General features: G+C 40.8%; 2 protein-coding genes across 2 annotated transcripts; both read right to left on the reverse strand.

Annotated features, from left to right (window-relative positions):
- Positions 1–829: 829 nt before the first annotated feature.
- On the reverse strand, positions 830–16340 carry gpr156 (G protein-coupled receptor 156). The gene is made up of 10 exons (XM_005747199.2): positions 16120–16340; positions 12079–12231; positions 8587–8714; positions 8385–8505; positions 8192–8302; positions 5877–6002; positions 5523–5618; positions 4878–5114; positions 4018–4176; positions 830–2571 (listed from the first exon to the last, which is right to left on the reverse strand). Exons 2-10 carry the CDS (start codon positions 12217–12219, stop codon positions 1243–1245), a joined length of 2448 nt encoding a protein of 815 aa, XP_005747256.1. The 5' UTR covers positions 12220–12231; positions 16120–16340; the 3' UTR covers positions 830–1242.
- LOC102200714 (zinc finger protein RFP-like) lies at positions 8846–11409 on the reverse strand. Its single transcript, XM_005747198.1, has 2 exons — positions 11055–11409; positions 8846–10630 (listed from the first exon to the last, which is right to left on the reverse strand). Exon 2 carries the CDS (start codon positions 10626–10628, stop codon positions 8976–8978), a length of 1653 nt encoding a protein of 550 aa, XP_005747255.1. The 5' UTR covers positions 10629–10630; positions 11055–11409; the 3' UTR covers positions 8846–8975.
- Positions 16341–19824: the final 3484 nt, after the last annotated feature.

The following is a 19824-nucleotide window of genomic DNA, read 5'->3' on the forward strand; positions in this document are numbered from 1 at the left end:
CTTGTAATTTCTTTAAGTAGTCTTCAGTAATAGTTCTCCAGGCTTCTTGAAGGACAAAAAAACTCTTCTTTGGATGTTTTTTAATAATAATAATAGAGTGCATTTATATAGCGCTTTTTGGGGCCCTCAAAGCGCTTTACAATTCCACTATTCATTCACTCTCACACACTGGTGGAGGCAAGCTACAGTTGTAGCCACAGCTGCCCTGGGACAGACTGACAGAAGCGAGGCTGCCATATCGCGCCATCGGCCCCTCTGGCCATCACCAGTAGGCGGTAGGTGAAGTGTCTTGCCCAAGGACACAACAAGGACACAACAACCAAGACTGTCCGAGCCGGGGCTCTGCATTTATAATTCCATCAATTTTGACAAGATCTCCAAAACCACTACTTGAAAGGAAATCCCAAACCATGACAGAGCCTCCGCGGTGTTTTACAGATGGCTGTAGGCACTCATTGTTGCACCTCTCTCCTGGTCTCCCACATATATGTTGAGGAAAACTGAAACTATAATTCATAAGAAATATCGTGGGCTGATAGCACCTTGAGAATCAATTCATGGTGCAAAAACTGTGTTTTATATCTGTGAAAATGTGTTATCTTCGGCATTTATTTTTATGGATCAAAGAAATGGAAACAAATTATGCATTTTGGAACGGCTGCTAGTAACAAAGTGCCTAAACATACAATTTAAATTTTTTTTGATAAGTTGTCTGTTATCATTGTCATCAAACACTTTTTATGTTTGAATTATTCAAAGGTAAGTGTTAAAAAGATTAACAAAAAACAAACACAGAAAAAAACATGCGTCTCATGTGAAAAAGAAAGAAAAAGCAGCCAATGTCCAAAGACAAATGTCCTTCAGAACCACTCAAAGAATTAAAAGAAACTAAATATAAATAAATGAGTAACTCAAGGCTTTTGCACAGTACTGTAAGTGTCAAAGGTTTTCATCAGACAGTAGAAATAGTAATCCAAATAATCCAAATAATGCCACAAGTAACTATAAAAAGTAAACAGCATTATGTGTTTTTAAGCTACAAAAGTTTTAGTCTCATGAATCAGTCACTGTGACCTATGGTGCAACACAGAAAAACAGCAATCTCTGGGATGTAAAGTTCCTATACTGTAAGCTACTGTCGAATGTCCCCCATCACAGAAGTACATCCGTTTTAGCAACCTTTCTGAGAATATTCATTCAAGTTTTGGAACTGGATAAATGTGTAAAGTGCAGTAAACGTGTTCATACGAAGGTGGGTTTGAGGTCTTCTTTGAATACCACAGGGCGTGGTGAGCGGTAGAGGCTCAAGTAGTCATCATACTCGCTGTCAGAGGAGTCTGAGGAGCTGTCTGAGTACAGGAGGGAGCCTCGCTGCAGGCAGGAGTCACAGTAAGGACGGTGGTAGTAGCAGTAATCGGTTGAGCTGCTGGAGTCTGAGTCCGAGTACCCACATGAGTCTCGAATGTGTCTGCGGTGCTGCTCGTTATCACCGCCTGCTCCCACATCCTCTGGAGCTTTACGGTTTTGTTCTTCACAATGCACGACCGAACATCTCGGGAGCCTTGAAACACACCTCTGACATGTTCTCACTACTTCACGCACTTTCGTGTCCTCCTCCTCCTTTCCCTCTTCAAGGTCACTGTTGTGATGTGGGATACAGTTATCATCCACAGTAATATCTTCTGGACTTGGGAGCGCACATGTGTCTCTTGCTCTTGCACAGCCAGGAACCTCAGAGCCTGTGTAGAAGCAGGGAGGAGCTAAACCTCCTCTGGAGGAGTGAAAGGGCCGCCGCCTTTTTCTCATGGTATAAGGCGAGATGCTAGGGTAGCGAAAGAGTGCAGGAGAGGGAAGGGAGCAGGGTGTCCGTGGGGAGAGAGGGGAGAGTGTAGAGTCTCTGGTCAGTTTTTGCTGAGAAGGTATCCTGGGCGCCTGATCGGGAGATCGAAGCGTGGTTTCCGTGATTGCATCCACGCTGAGTTCCTGTAGGATCTCCTGCAACTGTTCGCTACTAACAAAACCAGCTGGTTTAGTATTTGGTCCCACCTGAAGATTTAGGCCGCTATAACTACCAAAGGTTTCATCCATAGAGGCGTTCAACCCTCGTCGGTACTGTAGAGAGGTCACAAACTGAACTGTCTCCTCTGGTGTCCTGAGTAAACCCATAAACGGGAGGGATGCGTCCCGTTTGAGAGCAGATGCATTGTTTTGAGTTTCACAAGCAGGGATTTTGGTGGGAAGAGGCGAGGAAACAGAAATGGGAGCGGAGTAGTTTGAAATAGAGGAAGGAGCAGAGGACGGTGTAACAGCAGATAATGAACCATGAGCAGCAGTGAGGTGAGGCGAGAGAGCAGAGGGCGAGAGTGTTGATTTAGTGTCTTTCTGAGATTGAGAACAAGTAGAGGGGCCTTCCGACTGGAGCTCGGTCGTCTGAGTGGAGGACGAGTTGAGGTTAGTGGCAGAGGAGTCCATGTCTTGGTCCTCAGGGTGCTGGCTCGCTGACATGAGTCTCAGGAGTTTGTCCTTGGCGTTGTTCACCTGCTCCTGGAGACTGTCGATCACGGCGTTCTTCTGAAAATTGTGGTGATACAGAGAAGTGAAAACATTTTGACACATACTGAGAAAATGTTGCTAGAAAAATCTGCCACTATGAAAACTTGGCACGCATCAGTTTCCTGCCTTTTGAATCAATATAAACAGAACAGTCAAGCAGTGACAGAAAGTCGTAAACATATGGTTAAGCAGCTGGTGCCACTTTGATTCAGCACTGACTCAGCCCTGTTTCATCTACACCACTAATGAAGTAATATGAAGGTGTCAGTTTTATATGTTGTACTGAATGTGTTTGTCACCTAATTTTGACAGTAAACTAGTCTGTTAAGAGGACTACCTGCAGCTTCAGGATGTAAACTCTTGAAATTTGTTTTTGTGTTTAATATAGAGACCAGTACTTGGACAGTGCATCACACACATTATTATAGATGAGGAACAAAGATGTGTCCAACACAGAAGCTGGTGGGACATTATAAGTGCCTTGTACGCTATCAGAACTGTGCTCTGCTGCTCCATTTCCATGTAGGTTTATTAGGTATAAAATAGAAACTAAAATAAAATAAAAAAGACTAGACACACTTAGTTTGAAGTAACACAACCCATTACCTACTTTATTTACAAAAACCTTTGTCTCAGATAACAAGAGCCTTTATTAAAATCTGACTCTCTCTCCCACACTTTGCCTTTTTCCCTGTCCTCCTGCGTTTGCTCATAGGGAATCATATGATTGTTAGGGTTTCTTTCTAATACCCGAGTCTTTACCTTACTGTATAAAGCACACTGAGTGGACTATTGATGCTGTATAAATAAAATTGACCGAAATTGAAATTTTTGTTATGTGTTAAACAGCCTGGAACCCTGATATGTCAAGTTTTTTCACATCCATACCCACAATATAGAGAGATGTGAAGCATGTAGTCGAGGACAATTTGAGTACAGCAAAGTGTCTGCATCAGTTTGCAACGCTTTAAAAAAGGCCACTAAATTGCAATATGTGCTACCGCAATACTCAAAAAATGACAAATTGTTTAAAATCCTAATTGAGTTTAGCGACGTGATATATTTGCAGCCACGCCCCGAAGCATACTCTACTTTGGTGTTGATTTTACTCTAAATGTTACAATTCTTTACTACACAAACCTTATGCTCTATTTAAAAAAAGACAGTGATTGTTACCATAAATTAATCAAGGAAGTTTCTACTGAGATCATAAATAAGAGAAGTGGTGTCAGTTCTCCATATTCTTGCAACCAGAGGAGTCACCCCCTACTGGCCTTTATAAAGAAAGCACATTCCGTCTACAGGAGAGGAATGGAAAACTTCAATCATCTGCAAAAAAATAAAGATTATGTGTCTTATAATTAAATGAGAAAGTTCTACTGCAGCTTTATATGAAATTCTAACATGAAACAAAGATGATTTCTTACCGAGTGGCTAATTCTGAGAAGAAAACAGTAACGTTACCTCATTAAGGAGTTTCTTCATTGAGCTGTTTTCCCCCAGCAGGTAGAAGATTTCATCCTGACTGTACACAGATGGCTGACTCTTACTGGGGCTGCTGAAATACTTGGCCATCTGACTCGGGTTGTTCTGATCTTCTTCAAACTGTCGCCACTGGGTCAGCTGTATGGGGCAAGTGAGATATTTTAGAGATATGAAAAAAATGTAGTTTTTTTTTAACAAAAAAAGAAGATATATTATCAGGGTCATTTGATCTGGAATATTCACCAGGTGTATTTGCACAAACTGCTCACTGTTCAGCTATTTCCTTCCGTTCCAGAGGAGATGCATTCCTTTACCATAACAAAAGTCCTCTGCTAGACTCTTAGAGAGTCATAAACCTGTTTGCGACAGCCTACGTAGTTTTGACTCATAAACACCTTGTGTGTGAGTCACCCTCCACTGACAGACATGGAAACCTGGCACACATAAAACTGCATGTGTGAGCACTGCAATCACTCACAGATTTACTACTTTATTCAAATGAAAAAGAAAAAGTCATAACCAAAGCTACCATTCGCGTGTCTATTTGTCATCTGTCTGTATTTAGTTTCTGTCTGTCTGATTGAGTCGGTTTATTTACTGCTGGTTTCTAAACATAGTATTCTATTATTATACAATCAGTTTATCCTTCACTTTAAGTAAATACGTTTGCCATATTTGAAAAAAAAACAACCCCTCTGTACACTGAAGCATCATTGTGTTCGCAAAAGTGAAATGGACAATCAGTAAACATAATACTTCTAGACACGATAAAGTTTATTTTCCAAGTAGTTTTCTGTTACGCAGATGCTAAAAAATGGAAAATGACATCAGTGTCTGACCTGAGGCACAAACAGCATGCAGTTTGTAGCCAGCGTGCAGATGAAGATGGCTCCAGCCACAGTACTGTAGACCAGGTTGGGCCAAGTCTGCAGGAAGATGGACACGGGGGTGGCAACGGCGGAGGAGCAGGTGACCAAAGTGACGCATGTAATGATTGTAGGAGACTGGTTGACTGGGGGATGGCTGACATTACTTGTCAGTCCAGCTAGATAAGTGCCATAGAGGAGAAGACAACCCTAAAGAGAAACAAAGTAAAGACAAAGGGCATTAAAAGAAAAAAAAGGAGAAAAAAAAAGAAACATGGTGGATAAATAACCATTATTATTGTTTGAAAATTATTCATATTATACAAAAATGAATGACCAAAGTCTTTCAGATGTTAGGTTCTTTAACACTTGACGTCTGAAACTATCATTTTGATTTGATTTCTCAAATTCAGCAGTTTTATTCACATGTATTCACTTAAGTAAAGCACTTGCAATGGTGTGTTTACATAATGCAAACTGGAGAAAACAGTACAGCATACAGAATACACAGAAAACACCACGTGAAAGATAAATGATGCCATCAAAATAATGCAAAACTTTAAAATGTGCATTTTACTGATACAAATGTATAATAAAGTTTGAATAGAGACTAGTTACCTTTTGGACAGCAACAATAATGATCCACAGATTTGAGTACAAAGAAGAACAAGAAACCAGCTGCGACAACGAGTAGGAAACATCTCTTTCCATCACCTACATCATCAAAGAAAACAATACACCATCAGAGAGTTGATTTATTTAGCTGTCATCATTATGTATGAGTTTGTCATTTTCCAGTCACAAATTCAATTTTTCCTGCAATCTCATTCAATTTCACTTTCCATAATTTGACAGCAAAAAGCATTCAGGTGAACATTTAAGTCCCATGCATTTCGGTTTTCATCATTCTTAATGAAACCAAGTCATTTTACAACTTTTTGCTCAGCTTCAGGAAATCACCAATAATCCTACCTTGACAACAGCTCCCACAGATCGTGAGCACCTGATGGGGTCGGTGAGGTTCCAAGCGGTGAGAATCAGCATGTCCACCAGGATCAACAGAGCCACCATACCCATCAACTGGATGTCCCTGATTATCTGACACATAGAGCATAGTCCCCAGTTATTATTTCACCAGTAGAGCATTTTCATTCATGTAGCGACACCTTGATTAAGTGGCACAGTTATCAGATACCAGATTGGATATGCACAGTAAAGAAATTTATATTAAGCAAAACAAGCTTTGTCTCTTATCCATGACCTAACCTGCTAGTTATTGCTTCAGAAACATCTCTGAATATCTCCTAAGCAATATAAATACCTGGGGCAGAACATGCTTGATGAATCTGGTAAATAGAGGAGGAAGAAAGAAAAATACATAATACATACTGACTATGTAAAAAGCAGCAAAGCGCAAAAATAAAATCACTTATATTGTTGCTTTCTGCAACAAATGTAATTGGACATGAAATTTTTATTAAAGATTTTTTTTTCAACAAGGTTCGAAAGTGAGATGAAGCCAAGAGGTGGCCATGGCGACTAAAGATGAAAGGTGATAATCCCACAAACCGGTGGTAAAGACCACTGAGGGTGTTACATGCTTCTCTGTGCACCAGCACATGTGCCATGCCGTTATTGTTTTTTCTGTCATCCTTTATTAACCTGTTCCCCCCTTTCTTGATCTATTCTTTATCCCTAGTGCTGCACACCTATTAAAGATGTTCTCTCTGCTCTTCCTCACCAGCACCAGCATTATTGCTCAGTTGTTCTTTTTTGCTGTTTTTGTTTGTTTGTTTGTTTTTAATTTATTCCTAGTTCAATTCAATTCAATAGTTGAGTTGGGAGTTATTGACAATCATGTTTTCAGTCTTGGTTTTATTAGTTTAGTTTACGACTATTAGTTTAAGCTGGAATCTGATTGCTCATTGTGTAGTTGTTCATGTTCTTTCTCTCTTGTTTGTTTATGGTTGGGCTCCTATTCCTTGTTATATCTATTTGTTTTATTTTTTAAAAGAACTATTTTTGCAATATTAAACATTTGTTGAACTGCAGCAGTGTTGTGGCATCTCATATGTTAGGTTTCTTTGAGCCATGGGTTTAGGGACCCTAACATGAGAGGCCCTGAGTCCAAATCCCAGACCAGCCCCCAAATTTTGTATCTTATCCCAGAATCAAACTGTTATCTGAACATAAACTACTATACCAACATATTACAGTGGTTATATTGTTATATGTTGGCCTTGGCTGTGTCTAATCTGGCATGGCTCAATTGCCCCAGCACGTAAGAAACCAGATTGTGAGATGTCATAAAGATAGAGAGGGTCCAAGAGTGTAAGTAGGCTACTTGGCATAAGTTAAAACAAAGAGCCAGGAGTGATTAAAAAGTAAAAAAGGTAAATGAAGATCCATGTTAAAACAAACAGGCACAGTGGACGGCCTTAAATACAGCACAAATACACAATTTGCTATTTTTTGCTACATATAATTTGACTGAAAAGCAGATGGCGTGTTTGATGGTGGACAGAGTATCAGCAGAAACTAATGCATCAATAAAAAAACCCTGAATGAATTAAGCCTCTGCAGAAAGAAAGAAAAGAAGGAAACAGCAGCTTAAAAACAGCACAGTGCTGCACGATTTGCCAAAGATCATGAAAAGAAGCATTGTGACCATTAGTGAAAGCACTTTTAGTTAGAGCTACAACCAAATAAAAGCAAGAATAATACATCAAGTAAGAGGAGGTCAACAGTGCTGGCTGTGAAACACGAGTGCAAACAATGTTGGGGAGATAGCAAGTTTGTGCCCAGAAACTGAAGGAAGGTTGCCCTGAGGTCTTAACAAAGTGGACACAGGAGGAAAGAGTGAAAACTATGTCCCCTAATTCAAAGAGACTACATCTGGAGTGTTTTAAAGTAGAAGGTCAAGCAACAAAATTCCTCCAGCAAGGAGCAGCTGAAAAGAATCATCTGTGAAAAGCACTTCCTCCAAGTCCAGGAGGATCAAATTTATCACCAAACCTACAGGCAAACATACAAATATATAAATATGTATATATATATATATATATTTAAAAAAGGATGGAGTCACTAATGTGACATTGAGGCTGGACGCCTATATTTTTTATGGACTGTAAACTATGTAATGTGTTTGTTTTTAATCGTTCACATCTCAAAGTATCTACTCATATTTGTGTACTATATAAGATACTTCATCTATCCTAAAGTCCAAATCTTTAGATGCTGACAACACACCCTAGGAAACCACCAGGAAAACTGAAGAGCATGCCTACCACTCTCTTGTCCGGCACGCGCTGCGTGAACACCCTGTACAGTCTCCATGTCTTCCCCAAAATTGGGCCAAACACCAGGGTACTGCCTACACAAAGCATCCACATGCGAGTCTACGGTAGAGAGCATGGTATGATTACTTCAATCTAACAATGTCAACGCTAATACAGAGCAGTGAAGGGAAGTTGGACTCACTTGTAGAACAGCTATAGATGCTCCACTTTCCTCGACGGCAAACAGGAAACCGCTGCTATAGGTGAGGACACTTCCACAGAGAGTCAGGGCATTGAGGTTGGGGCTGGACATCTTTACTATCCTAATGACATGACACACATTATGTTAAATGACTTCTGTAAGCCTCTCTTTGTGTTTATATACTGCGTATGTTTCACTGTACCTGTTGTTTTTGAAGCGCAGGGTGAAGAGGAGGAAGCAAAATGCCAACAGGATTCCACAGGAGAGGAGTGTCCACACCACAGCAATTAGCACCGATGAGAGAGAGCGCCTCGGGAGCTCTGCTGCCATCTGCAAACGAATACATGCAACATGCAAACATGCATCCAAATTATTTCAGATGCTGCTCTTGTGCATCTGAAACTCTCATTTTTTGAAATCACGGACACAAAACAATAATAATAAAAAAAGAAACACGATTCATTTGGACAAACACTATTTTATTAAACAGCAAGAATTACCCTACAGACTCGGAACTTTTTTTTGCACAGTTGAAATGTTAAATTGAAAACTAAACGAAGCATTCAAGTAGAGATCGCACGTTACGAAGTTTTAGTTAACAGGCACGATGATGAGAGGTGCTGAGTTAACCCCGCCGTGATTCCTCCGTGGGTTAAAGTAGGGGAGAAGTCTGCCACTGAAGGTGCACCCAGTGAAGGAGTAGATGTGAGAATGAGAGTCCACGTTGTAAAATGAAACCTGTCCCCAGCCCATATCCACATACACCCCAATTCTCTGGGGCTTCTCAATCAGTGGGACACACACAGGGCTGTTGCTGAGAGCCCAGTAGCTCTCATCCTTTCGCATCCCCAGCGACCAGTAGCCCCTGTCGGGGTTTAGCACATTCCCTCCTTTTCTGGTCACCGTTTCAAGCGCAACTCCAATATCCCATTCTGTCTTTCCTTTCACCTCGACTTCATAGTAGAACCTTCCAGCAGAGAAGCCCTCCTTTCCCAAAACGCTCACACAAGGGTAAAATCGCTCTGGGTTGTCAGGAAGGCCGAGGGATACATCACCGTGATAGACCTGCTTCTTGTTTTCAGACAGCACCAGCTTGGGATGAGCGGTATCGGGATCCAAATGCACATCCACAGCATATCGCTGAGCTTTCTGAAATTCGGATTCGCAGAGCCTCTTCACCTCAGCTTTTACAGTCTCCTCCAGCTGACACATTACTCTCCTCACCGCTCTCCTCACTATGCCCACATATTCAGTACTCTCTAAGCAGGTGTCGGACCAGTCTTTGGTGGCTGGCACTGTGGCAAAAGCTGGAAAGTATTGGAGAAGATAGAGATCATCGTCGGTGAACGAGAGCTGCTCCAGTTCATCTCTCCTGCAGCTCAGCTGATCAATCTCCTGCTCCAGCTCCAAGATAAGCCTGCTGGCCATGCTTTCTACTTGCTTCTGCTTTGCGCCAATCACCTCGGCCACTTCAGCCTGGCCTCTCTGGACAAGCTGGAACAGCTTGCTGAAGACGCGCAGACTCTCTTCAGTCTCCCTTTCTGTGTTTCTCCTGCTGATTTGAATGATTTTATTGATATCACAGATTTTCTGCAGTCGGCGATGGATCATTTCTCCCACCTCTTTTTTTGTGCTCCCGATCTGAGCCCTTCTGTTCCGGCTCTCATCCTCTATACGAACAGTCTGATGAGCCGTGTGGTCTTTCGTAATGCAGATCTGGCAAACGTACACCTGGTCAGTGTTACAGAACAGGTCGAGCAGCTTTTCGTGCTGCTTACAAACCCTGTCTTGCATGTTTATCATGGGCTTAATCAAGCGGTGTTTCTTGAAGGTGCCTAGAACGTGATGGGGCTCTAGATGAGTCTCACAAAATGAGGCCAAACAGTCCAGACAGGATTTAAAAGCCTTGACTGTTTTTCCAATGCATACATCACATGAAACCTCTCCTTTGTGGCCCTCTGACTGATCCATAGCACTGCTCTCATTTTCATTTTTCTTTTCCACCAACTCCTTGAAATGAGAAGCCACCTCCGATATGAAGGTGTTAACTTTGAGGTCAGGCCGCATGTACAGCTTGTGCTTGCACATGGGACACTGAGGCATGTTAGAGGTCTGCCAATATCTTTGTAAACACTCCCTGCAGAAGTTGTGCCCACAAGGAGTGGACACTGGCTGGTTGAACAAATCCAGACAAATGGGGCAAAGGAGCTGCTCCTTGGACAGCACACTGCCAACTGTGGCCATATCTAGAAGCACAGAGAGAGAGAAAACAGGTGGTGTTTTATGCAATAAGTTGGCTCAGCTCCTTGTATTTTTGTCTTTCCACTATAGCGTTAGGGATAGGAACACTTGGTGCCTGGTGGGCTGTCCACATCCACAAATAGCAACAAATGCATGGTGTTAGATTTCATCAAAGAGTATTTCACTTTAGCTGAGCAGTTTTTATGTCAGTTGAGGTCATTAGAAAATAATAAAGAGAGCCCATAAAGACACTGAACTAAAGGATAATACTATATTTCAATACTATTTTGTCATGTTAAAAATTACCATAACAAAGAAAACCGCAGTACGCTGTTCTTCCCTCCGCTGGGTGAGGATGCTATACACTCTGAGACACACCCATGCATAAATTAACATCAGAAAGTGAAAGAAATCAAAGCGATAACTCACCTCAACTCGTTGTGGCACGGCACGAAGAGAAAAGCTTGTTTGTGTTCCTTTGACACAGCGTCTCGGCTACTTTAGCGTCTATTTGGAAAGTCTTATTAGACTTTCTTTGCCTGCCTCACGGTGCTGATCTCCGCTGACTTGTCTCTTAAGGGCACCAGTGACTGAGACGATACTAAACATAGCTTCGGTAGTCCACCCCTATTACCTTTCGGGATATGTACCATTCAAATAGCTCCTCGAGTAGGATAGTAGCACACGCCTAGCTTGCTTGGTGTGTTTATTTACACGGCTCACTTGTTCCACTGACCAACCGACCAACATTTAAAATCTGCATTTAAAAGTAATTTGAAAAAACAGGGGGTTTTTTTAGGCTTTGAGTGAACGTGTCTCGATTAAAAGTACCGGTAATTTGCTAATCGAATTAATCAGAAGTAGTTTCACCCTTTTCACCCTTTCACAAGGTCAACTGCACAAGACACGCCAGTGTGCCAGCACTTTGTGATGTAAAAAGAATCTGTTTACTGTGTAAATGCAGGAACATGTGCATGTGACATCTGGATAGTCTAGATACACAGATGTGTGACAAATTAAAGGAAAAACTAACTTGGCCAGCTGAGCTGACCACAAGAAAAATCCTGTTGATTTATTATGCTGTAAGAGAAATGTACTGGCATTGTAAGAGTAATTGTAAATCTGGACAAAGTTGTTCACCCTCACCTTTATACTCTGGTGAAACATTGAGGGTTTGCTGAGTGGCTGCATGTATATTAAAACAACATGAATCATATTCTATGGCCTTCCTGTCAAGAGCTCTCAACCAGCTGAACACCTATGGGAGATTTTAGACTCTCTCAATCATCTATCATCAAAACCAAGAATGAAGGGATATCTTTTGGAAGTATAGGGTTCTGAGTTTCTTTTCCTTTAATTTCTCACCCATGAGTATACAGTATGTGCATGGCATTGTTATATTTTTCATTATAAGTATATATATTAACATGAGAGAGTGACAGAGAGAGGTTACCGTGCTGAGACTGCATAGCCTCTGCAGAACGTCGAGGCTGTCCTGCCTGCTGACTCCAGATTGGATGAAGCAAAATGGGGACTCACACTGGGAGCTGCAGTTCAGCTCAGGCTCCATGATTGGCACCAGTCCGTCCACCATCACAAAAACATCCTGTTAAGCAATCAATAGATTTCACAGATGTGATGAAACGGACAGAAGAGACACACTGCTCTTTGTGAAAAAAACAACAACGAAAACACTAAAATCACTTAGTCCTGTTTTGTGATAACATTTTTACTGTATAATTATTTATCTTACTAATGGACCAATGTACTAAATTCCACAAGATACTAGAGACCAAGAAAACACATGTAGTGGCATTTTGTTTCTGTTTCCAGGTTTATGATTCACCTGACAGTTGTAGGACCTGAAGCCACCACAGTGTGGTGCTCTGACAGAAACCTCTGAGACGAGGAGTGACAGGGACAGAGACAGTGATTGTGCATTGCATAGATAGCAGCCCAAACAGAAACAGGCATTTTAAACAGACAAGAATATTAGAATTACTAGAATATAAATAAGAGAAGTTATTAGGCATTAGTGGTATTTCCAACTTTAAAACAATAAACATGTACAACAGGAACTCTGTTTCTGCTTATCCTCAATTTTTACCATCACCTTGTGATCCCAGAGGTAAACTAGCAAACAGTGGACCACAGCCTGTGACAACACACATTTTCACATTGACCAGGCAAAAGAAAAAGGACCAGCAGAGCTAATTTAGCATATCAAAGTTAACATTTCAGGGTTAAGATTTCCCCGACAGCCAAACAATCCACAATTATACCTTTAATTTAAAGCATCTGCAACTGAAGAGGTAAAATTTAATGCCAAACAACAGTTTGTCACTCTTGCCGCAGGAATTTTTATGAGGCTGCTCTGGGCTGCACTGACATGTTGCACGTTTAATTATGCGGCATGGTCTCACATGATACTGTGAGCTGTAACTAGGACAGACGAGAGTCTGATCGTTGTAATCGCTGCTGTGACTCAGCCACATGTTGCTAAGACGATGTAAGACTACTTGTATCGATACAAATTGGCAGACCGGTGGGTGTTTATGTGAGTAGAGTGCTATTAGGCATCACACGTCTCGCCTTTGTAGAATGACTAAGGTAACCTGAAAGGCTCTGGGGCTGTTCAGTTATGGGATCAATCAAAATGAAAGGGGGAATTGTGCAGAAATAGTGCAGTGTAGCAGTGTGGCATAAAAACATCCCATTTGCAAGCTCCTGAGTGAAAATGATTAAGCAGGGCTGACAGTAATGTAAAGTATAAGGCATTTCCAAATATTAAGGCTGTTTTCAGAACAAAGAAGCCATCTTTTCAATATATCTAGGAAATGTCTGGAGTTCCTGTTCATATCCTTTTGTCACTTTCCAAGTTTAGATCACAGTTCTTCTGCTTCCTGCAGGAAAAGCCGTCAGAGAGAGGCATTTCCGCAAGTTTTTTCTCAGAATCCTGCCTCTGTAGCTTTCAGCTTAGGCCAAAACCCACCCCCCTGCAGAGGTCAACATCCAACTGTGAGGGGGTCACAGTGTAAGCAGGGAGAGCAGTGCTAGACTCCAAGCTGAGCTTGGTTTTATGGACATGTTTTGACAGTTCAGAATAATCATGAGGAGTGTCTTTTGAAGTCCTGAAGGCTAAACCGCAAGTAATACCTGAGCTACCTGTAGCCTTGATTGTCTTACTTTAAACATGGGATGGGCCTAATGGGCTTAATGTGCCTGCAGCGGGGCTTTCACTTTTGTACTTATAAGTTTGTCTTAAAAAAAATAAAATAAAATAAAAAACTGTATGCAGTGATTTGCAAATCATTTGAACCCTGCGTTTAACTCGCTTCATAGACAACGTATCAGATATTGAGAAACATTGCTTTGTGGAAAATAACAGCACATTTTGGGACGTGACAGTTTGAAACGGATGCCAAAAACACATTTCAAAGACGTTGGAACAGGGATATGTTTCCCACTGTGTTGTGTCACCTCTTCTTTTCATAACATTCTCACCTTTGGGAACTACAGAGACAAATTGCTCTTGTGAATGGCATTTCCCCCCCAGGTGTGCTTGATATGATTGAAATTTCAGAGCCAATTTCATGACAAAAATGTTTTCAGAGATTGACAGCACTGGACTCCAGGCAGGACAGTTCAGCACCCAGATTCTTACAGGGTCTGTGGTTGAAAGGGTTTAGCTGGAAAATATTGCTCAGAACCTAAAAACTGTATATGCTGTTTAGTATTAATGGTTCCTTCATGGCAAGTTTCACAGACTGTGGCTTGTATCTGTGCAATGATAGTCTCTGCACCTGCCTGTTTTAGATGACTCAGACCCAGAGAGGCATATAGTGTTTATGGTATTGTCTTTGCATAATAAAACTTTCACTTGTATTTCTGAATGCAGCAAAAACTGTGCTCACTCTCAGTGGTTGTTAGCAGTGTTTCTGAGCTGTGAAGTGATTTCCACCATATTTCGTTTTCTTGTTTAATGCAAATGTCCAAAAGCCCAATCATCACTTTTGGCTTTTTCCTTTATGTGAAAAGATTTCTCTCTATTCTCTGAATTTTTTCATAGTTTTATGCACCACAGAAAATGAAATTCAAAAATTATTCCTCACTTTATGTTGAGGACTATTTCTAAGTCTTTTGTTGTTACAGGATAATCCTTTTAAAATGTATTTTATGACATCTCCATTTAAAAAAAGCAACAAGTTTGAAAATTATATTTATTACAATTATATTTATTCTTCTTGCATTTTAAACTAAATAGAAAACCACAGCCAGTAGTTCCACATGTTTAATTTGGCAGATTTCTTTTTACACCAGATTCCCTTCCTGATACAACCCCAAAGGGATTTATATCTCCTTCCTGGATCGACTCGGGAATGTTTAATTTGTAAGCTTAATCTGTAAATGACACTATAGAGCCGTAGGTTAAATAATTTAAGAATCATCGCAGTTTCGCTGCCTTAAAATAAATAAACAAATAAAATAAAGTGAGTGTCTTTAAATGTTGGTAACAGGGGTGTACCACTGTGCCTCCCTTTGGGACACATTTTCTTACATTCTTAATTCTTATTAAAAATTGGAGTAAAGCCCATTCATTGTTCTGTCAATCACTCTGTTCATCTTTTAAGATTAGAGTGTTGTAACCATCAGATGTAAAGCCTGGTTCAGGGGCCATTATTGAAACATTCCTTCATAGCCAGTAATCCGTTTATAAGTTTATTCCCTAAGCTGATTTAGAACGCAATTACTGGCACTAAAATCCCACCTCAGGCCATTTCTGGGCACATCATCCATTTTTTTGTAGGTTCTGGATTATATATTTTATAGAGACATCAATTCATCAAAATGTATATTTTCTCTGAGAACGGAAGCAATTTGACTATACAAGCAGAAAATCTGATGAGTTCTCAGCGTATCAGTTTAAAGTTTACCAAGAAAAAACTATAGAGAAACCTTATGTTATTAGCCTAATTATTTAATCATTATCATGAGAGTAGATACTGTAGATATAACATACAAGGTTTGCATGTGGATCCATGCAAGCATCATATTAAAATATTATGTCATTAGTATGGGTCCAGATAAATTTCATCTGATTTTAGCCATACCGTCCAGACTTTGCAAAGAGCATAAACTGAATGAAACGTGCGTGTCATCACTGCTTTGTAATGAAGCACCAATAAAAAGAGAAACAGATAACATTAAAATAAAGTGAAGAAGAAAGCAATGATTTATGAGCTATAAAAATTTGAATATTGGATAAAACACCTGTACGAGATCGCTTAAAGGAAATAAGCCTTCCTCCGGGTTCGGTAGCATAATCAGCTGTGAAGTGCGATCCTATCCGGTAAAAGAGGCGACCGCTCATGGCTGTAATTAGTAGGCTGTACAGTAAAGCAGCCAATTTGTCAGCTAAACCCGCTGAGAAGAAGAAGAAGAAGAAGAAGAAGAAGAAGAAGAAGAAGAAAATAATGACTTCAAAAGAACAAACCTCGATCTTCAAACCGCACGCAGGATCCCATTGCTTCGTCCCGTCTCGGACTCCATGTCGCCAGACTCAGAAACCTTATGATAATAAAAACTGAAAATAAATTAAAATATAGTTCCTTATCTAACATTGCTACATGGCTTTCGCGGCCGCACACTTGGAACGATTCCCGCCCGTCACTCCGGAAAGAGCCCGTCACTCTGGAGAAGTTCAGCAGAACTCTGGAGTCCTCCTTTGCGCACGGAGGAAGGGGAGGGCGCGAGTGTGTGTGGGAGATACTGTCTCTCTCTCTCTCTCTCTGTTTCTCTCTCCAAAAAAGCGAATTCAAAGCGTGATGCGGTGCACGATTGTGACAATGTGGGTCCAGTACGGTACAGGGGGCCCCTCGGGGACCTGCGTGTGGCAGATGGGACAGGGCGGCGCTCTAACTATCACCAGTACAAATAAATAGAGTGAAAACAGCGCTCGTTTTAATGGAAAGAGAAACACACATCATCACTGTTTATATTATCGTTATTTTTCTTCCAAAGCAGACGTTTATGACGGATGGACATGAGGTCGCCGTGCAGCCTGATGAGGACAGATTGGGTTTCTCAGATTGCTCAGCGAGCCTCTGCAGAGGTATGTCAGCATTTATTCAGCCGGCTATATGAGACATAAAGATGTTATTAAGACGTCACTGTACAGTGTGAGCCTACACGGCGGGTCATTCCTGATAAGGGAGTGCCACCACTGAGAGCTGTAAGTGGGGAAACAGAGACAAACACAGATTATCAGAAAAGAAGAATATGCGGATATCCACTCATGCGTCCATCTGCCCCCATTAGTCCCATTCACGCGATATAAAATTTTCTCCCATGGCTGTATTAATCTATAGGTTCACTGCTTTTAAATTTTAAAGTCACTTAATCTATATTAAAACTCTGAACAGACGCATAGCTCCCTGTTATTTCAAATAGGCCACAGTACGTGTTTACAGTGCACCATTGTTTCATGTTTGAAAAGCTTTGTGCTCCTGTGGCCTTTCCCCGGAATTAAACATATAAATTATTCTGGCATCGAAACTATGACAAACCAGATTTTCCAAAACCGGAAAGCTTACAACAGGGGCCCTGCAGCAGTTATCCCAAAAGTTGGGTTTCATTTTTCAGACTTCTCAGGTGGGAACCAGGTGAAACGCAGACGCAAACATATTTACGTAAACAGGATGGAATGACTGCGTTGTGGTTAATGAACGCCCAAACAGCTTCCGGCACATTGAGTGTATTCTTCAGTAACAGCATTGTTTGTTACTTTCAACAAGTAAATATTTCAAAGCGGAATTAAATTCAGTGCAGGCTTGTAGTCATGAGAAGAAGAAAAAGATAGTAGTTGTTTTTATTTGTTATTTTTAAAATTGCACTTAAAAAAATACAAGAAATTCTCTAATTTGTTGAGTAAAAAGACATAAAACACGATGTAGGCACTTGACATCCAGCTGAGTCAATGCAAATGACCCATTGTTTATTTGTGTCTTTTTTGGACCTATATTACATTGCAATATGCATTATTTGGAAGATGGTTTTCATGTCAGTGGCTGTGGCCAAACTGTTGGTTTTAAATATGATAAAGTGCCGGGAGAACCGATTATTATGAAGCATGTTAAAATATGTAATTCAACATCATGTATTTCATTAAGGACAATTAGGTCTTCATTGGAGGCTGGCAATAGGACCTTCTGAAAAATGCACTGACTACAGTACTAATCACTCATCAGTGTAAGAAAGTTTTAAAAGAATGCACAAAGAGCTGGAGTGGAATATGGGACGAGTGTTTTTAAGCTCATAATTTTTCTTGTGAGCTAAGCTCAAATGACATGATGTCAGTACTCCGCTGAAAGGCTGAAATGCTGTCACCAGCTCAGTTACACCCAAAGTGTGTCGATCACTCTCGGGTTTCCTTCAAGATCAGGTTCAAAATAACTGCAGCAGCAGGTGGACTGCAATGATGCTCAGGTTACTAGGAGCTTGAATAATTGATGTGAGGACAGGGAGGGGGCTGTCACCCATAAAGCAGGAGTCAAACAGACGAGGCTGAATGGGAAGGCGAACTGGATGAAACAGGACACATGTTGTTCCACTGAGCTTAACATTGAGATGTTATAATTACCAAATTAAGGTATCAGTGAGAGCCTCTATCTTTCTCTGCCGTGTTGTGCACATGGAGCAGCTGGAAGTCCACCAAACCAAACAAAAAACAAGCAAAGCTTATAAGCTCCTGACACACCATTTCCTGTTGAACCACTCCTGAATGCACCGCTGTTTCCTGACATGGAAGCATCTGCATTTGTGGTCCAACATGTGACCGCAGCACCAACAGCGTACTGTGTGGGTGGAAGCACATTGTTCTACGTTTGAAGCATCACAATCTTTTTTTTTTTTTTCCAGTTCCAAGCTGTCCTTGCCTGAGCCCGGACGCTCCTCCGTGACATGCCCAGGTTTGCCCACTGACATACCGGGAGACAAAGCCCTCTCTGGAACACCGCAGATCCTCCTGCAGTGTTGCTATGGACCTGGATTAGAAACTTTGAATCAAAGCTCCCAAGCAGGTTCCAATCATGGTGTTTCTAAAGCAGCGGATTATGATAATGATTAATGTGGTAGCTGTAAAGCATCAGCCTACACGCTTGTTAAAAAAAATAAACAGGTAACAAGTGATTATGCAATAACTAACAGCTAAAGTTAAACAGTTTTAAAGACTCCTGACGCATTAGGGGTTTGTTTACTCAAATAACTGTTATTTAATCAAATTCTCATTTTATTCTCCATCTAATCATTCTCATTTTCATCGTTAGCTATATTTAATTGGATTTAATGCTTTCTGTTATATAATGTGATTGATTACATTGTTTACATTGATGTAAAAATTTGTCAAAATTGTATGATTTCAGTTTTGAAAGTCATTTACAGCTTAAAACTTTTTACAGAGTGTGAAACTGTAGATCCAAAAAAGGAGTTTGCCGTGTCACCTTTATGCAGTGTTTAAGCTATTTGATCTGTCGTATACACTTCTGACACTCAAGCAAAGACATGCAACAGTTTTAGCAAACGCTGAAGCAGACCGCTGTTAAATGCTTTGGAAAGACTGAAAAAGTGATGCTTTTTTTGCAGCCATTCTTTTCTACTACACATCATCAATGAAAGGCAAATATATCCAAAAGCTGCAGTCACATGTTCCTTATTGTGTGTGATTAGCTGCTGCACATGGTTTCTTTCAAAGTTCCCGAGCATTTCTGTGACAGTGTTGGCTGCTGCAAACATTTGCCTGAGATGAATGAATCAGAGATAAGTGATAAAAGAAGACTGAATGGCTTAAGGAAAACAAAGGAAGGGAAGAAGCTATAAACCAAAAAAACAAAAACACAGTTGCTCAGCTCTGGATGGTTATTTACCTGCCACTTCTTCTTACGCCCTTCTTGCTTCTCCGAACTCCAGCCTGATTTTCACTGTCGGCGGGATTAGCGGTATGACTTTGAAGACAAGGCTTCCTTATTGACAGGGTGTCTGCAGTGTGCGGCTGTCATAAGTAATAAGTGTAAATTTGAAAGCGATCGTGTGAGGTCTGGCACGCATGTGTAAAACATACTGGCTTTACTACGAGCTGATATGGGCTGGTATGCCTCAGACTGTGGGGCATTAAGAGGATTAAAGTATATTTTAAAAAAAACAC

Source organism: Pundamilia nyererei, unplaced genomic scaffold (genome assembly GCF_000239375.1).
Source record: "Pundamilia nyererei isolate P.nyererei 1_Seehausen unplaced genomic scaffold, PunNye1.0 scaffold00190, whole genome shotgun sequence".
NCBI lineage: Eukaryota > Metazoa > Chordata > Actinopteri > Cichliformes > Cichlidae > Pundamilia > Pundamilia nyererei.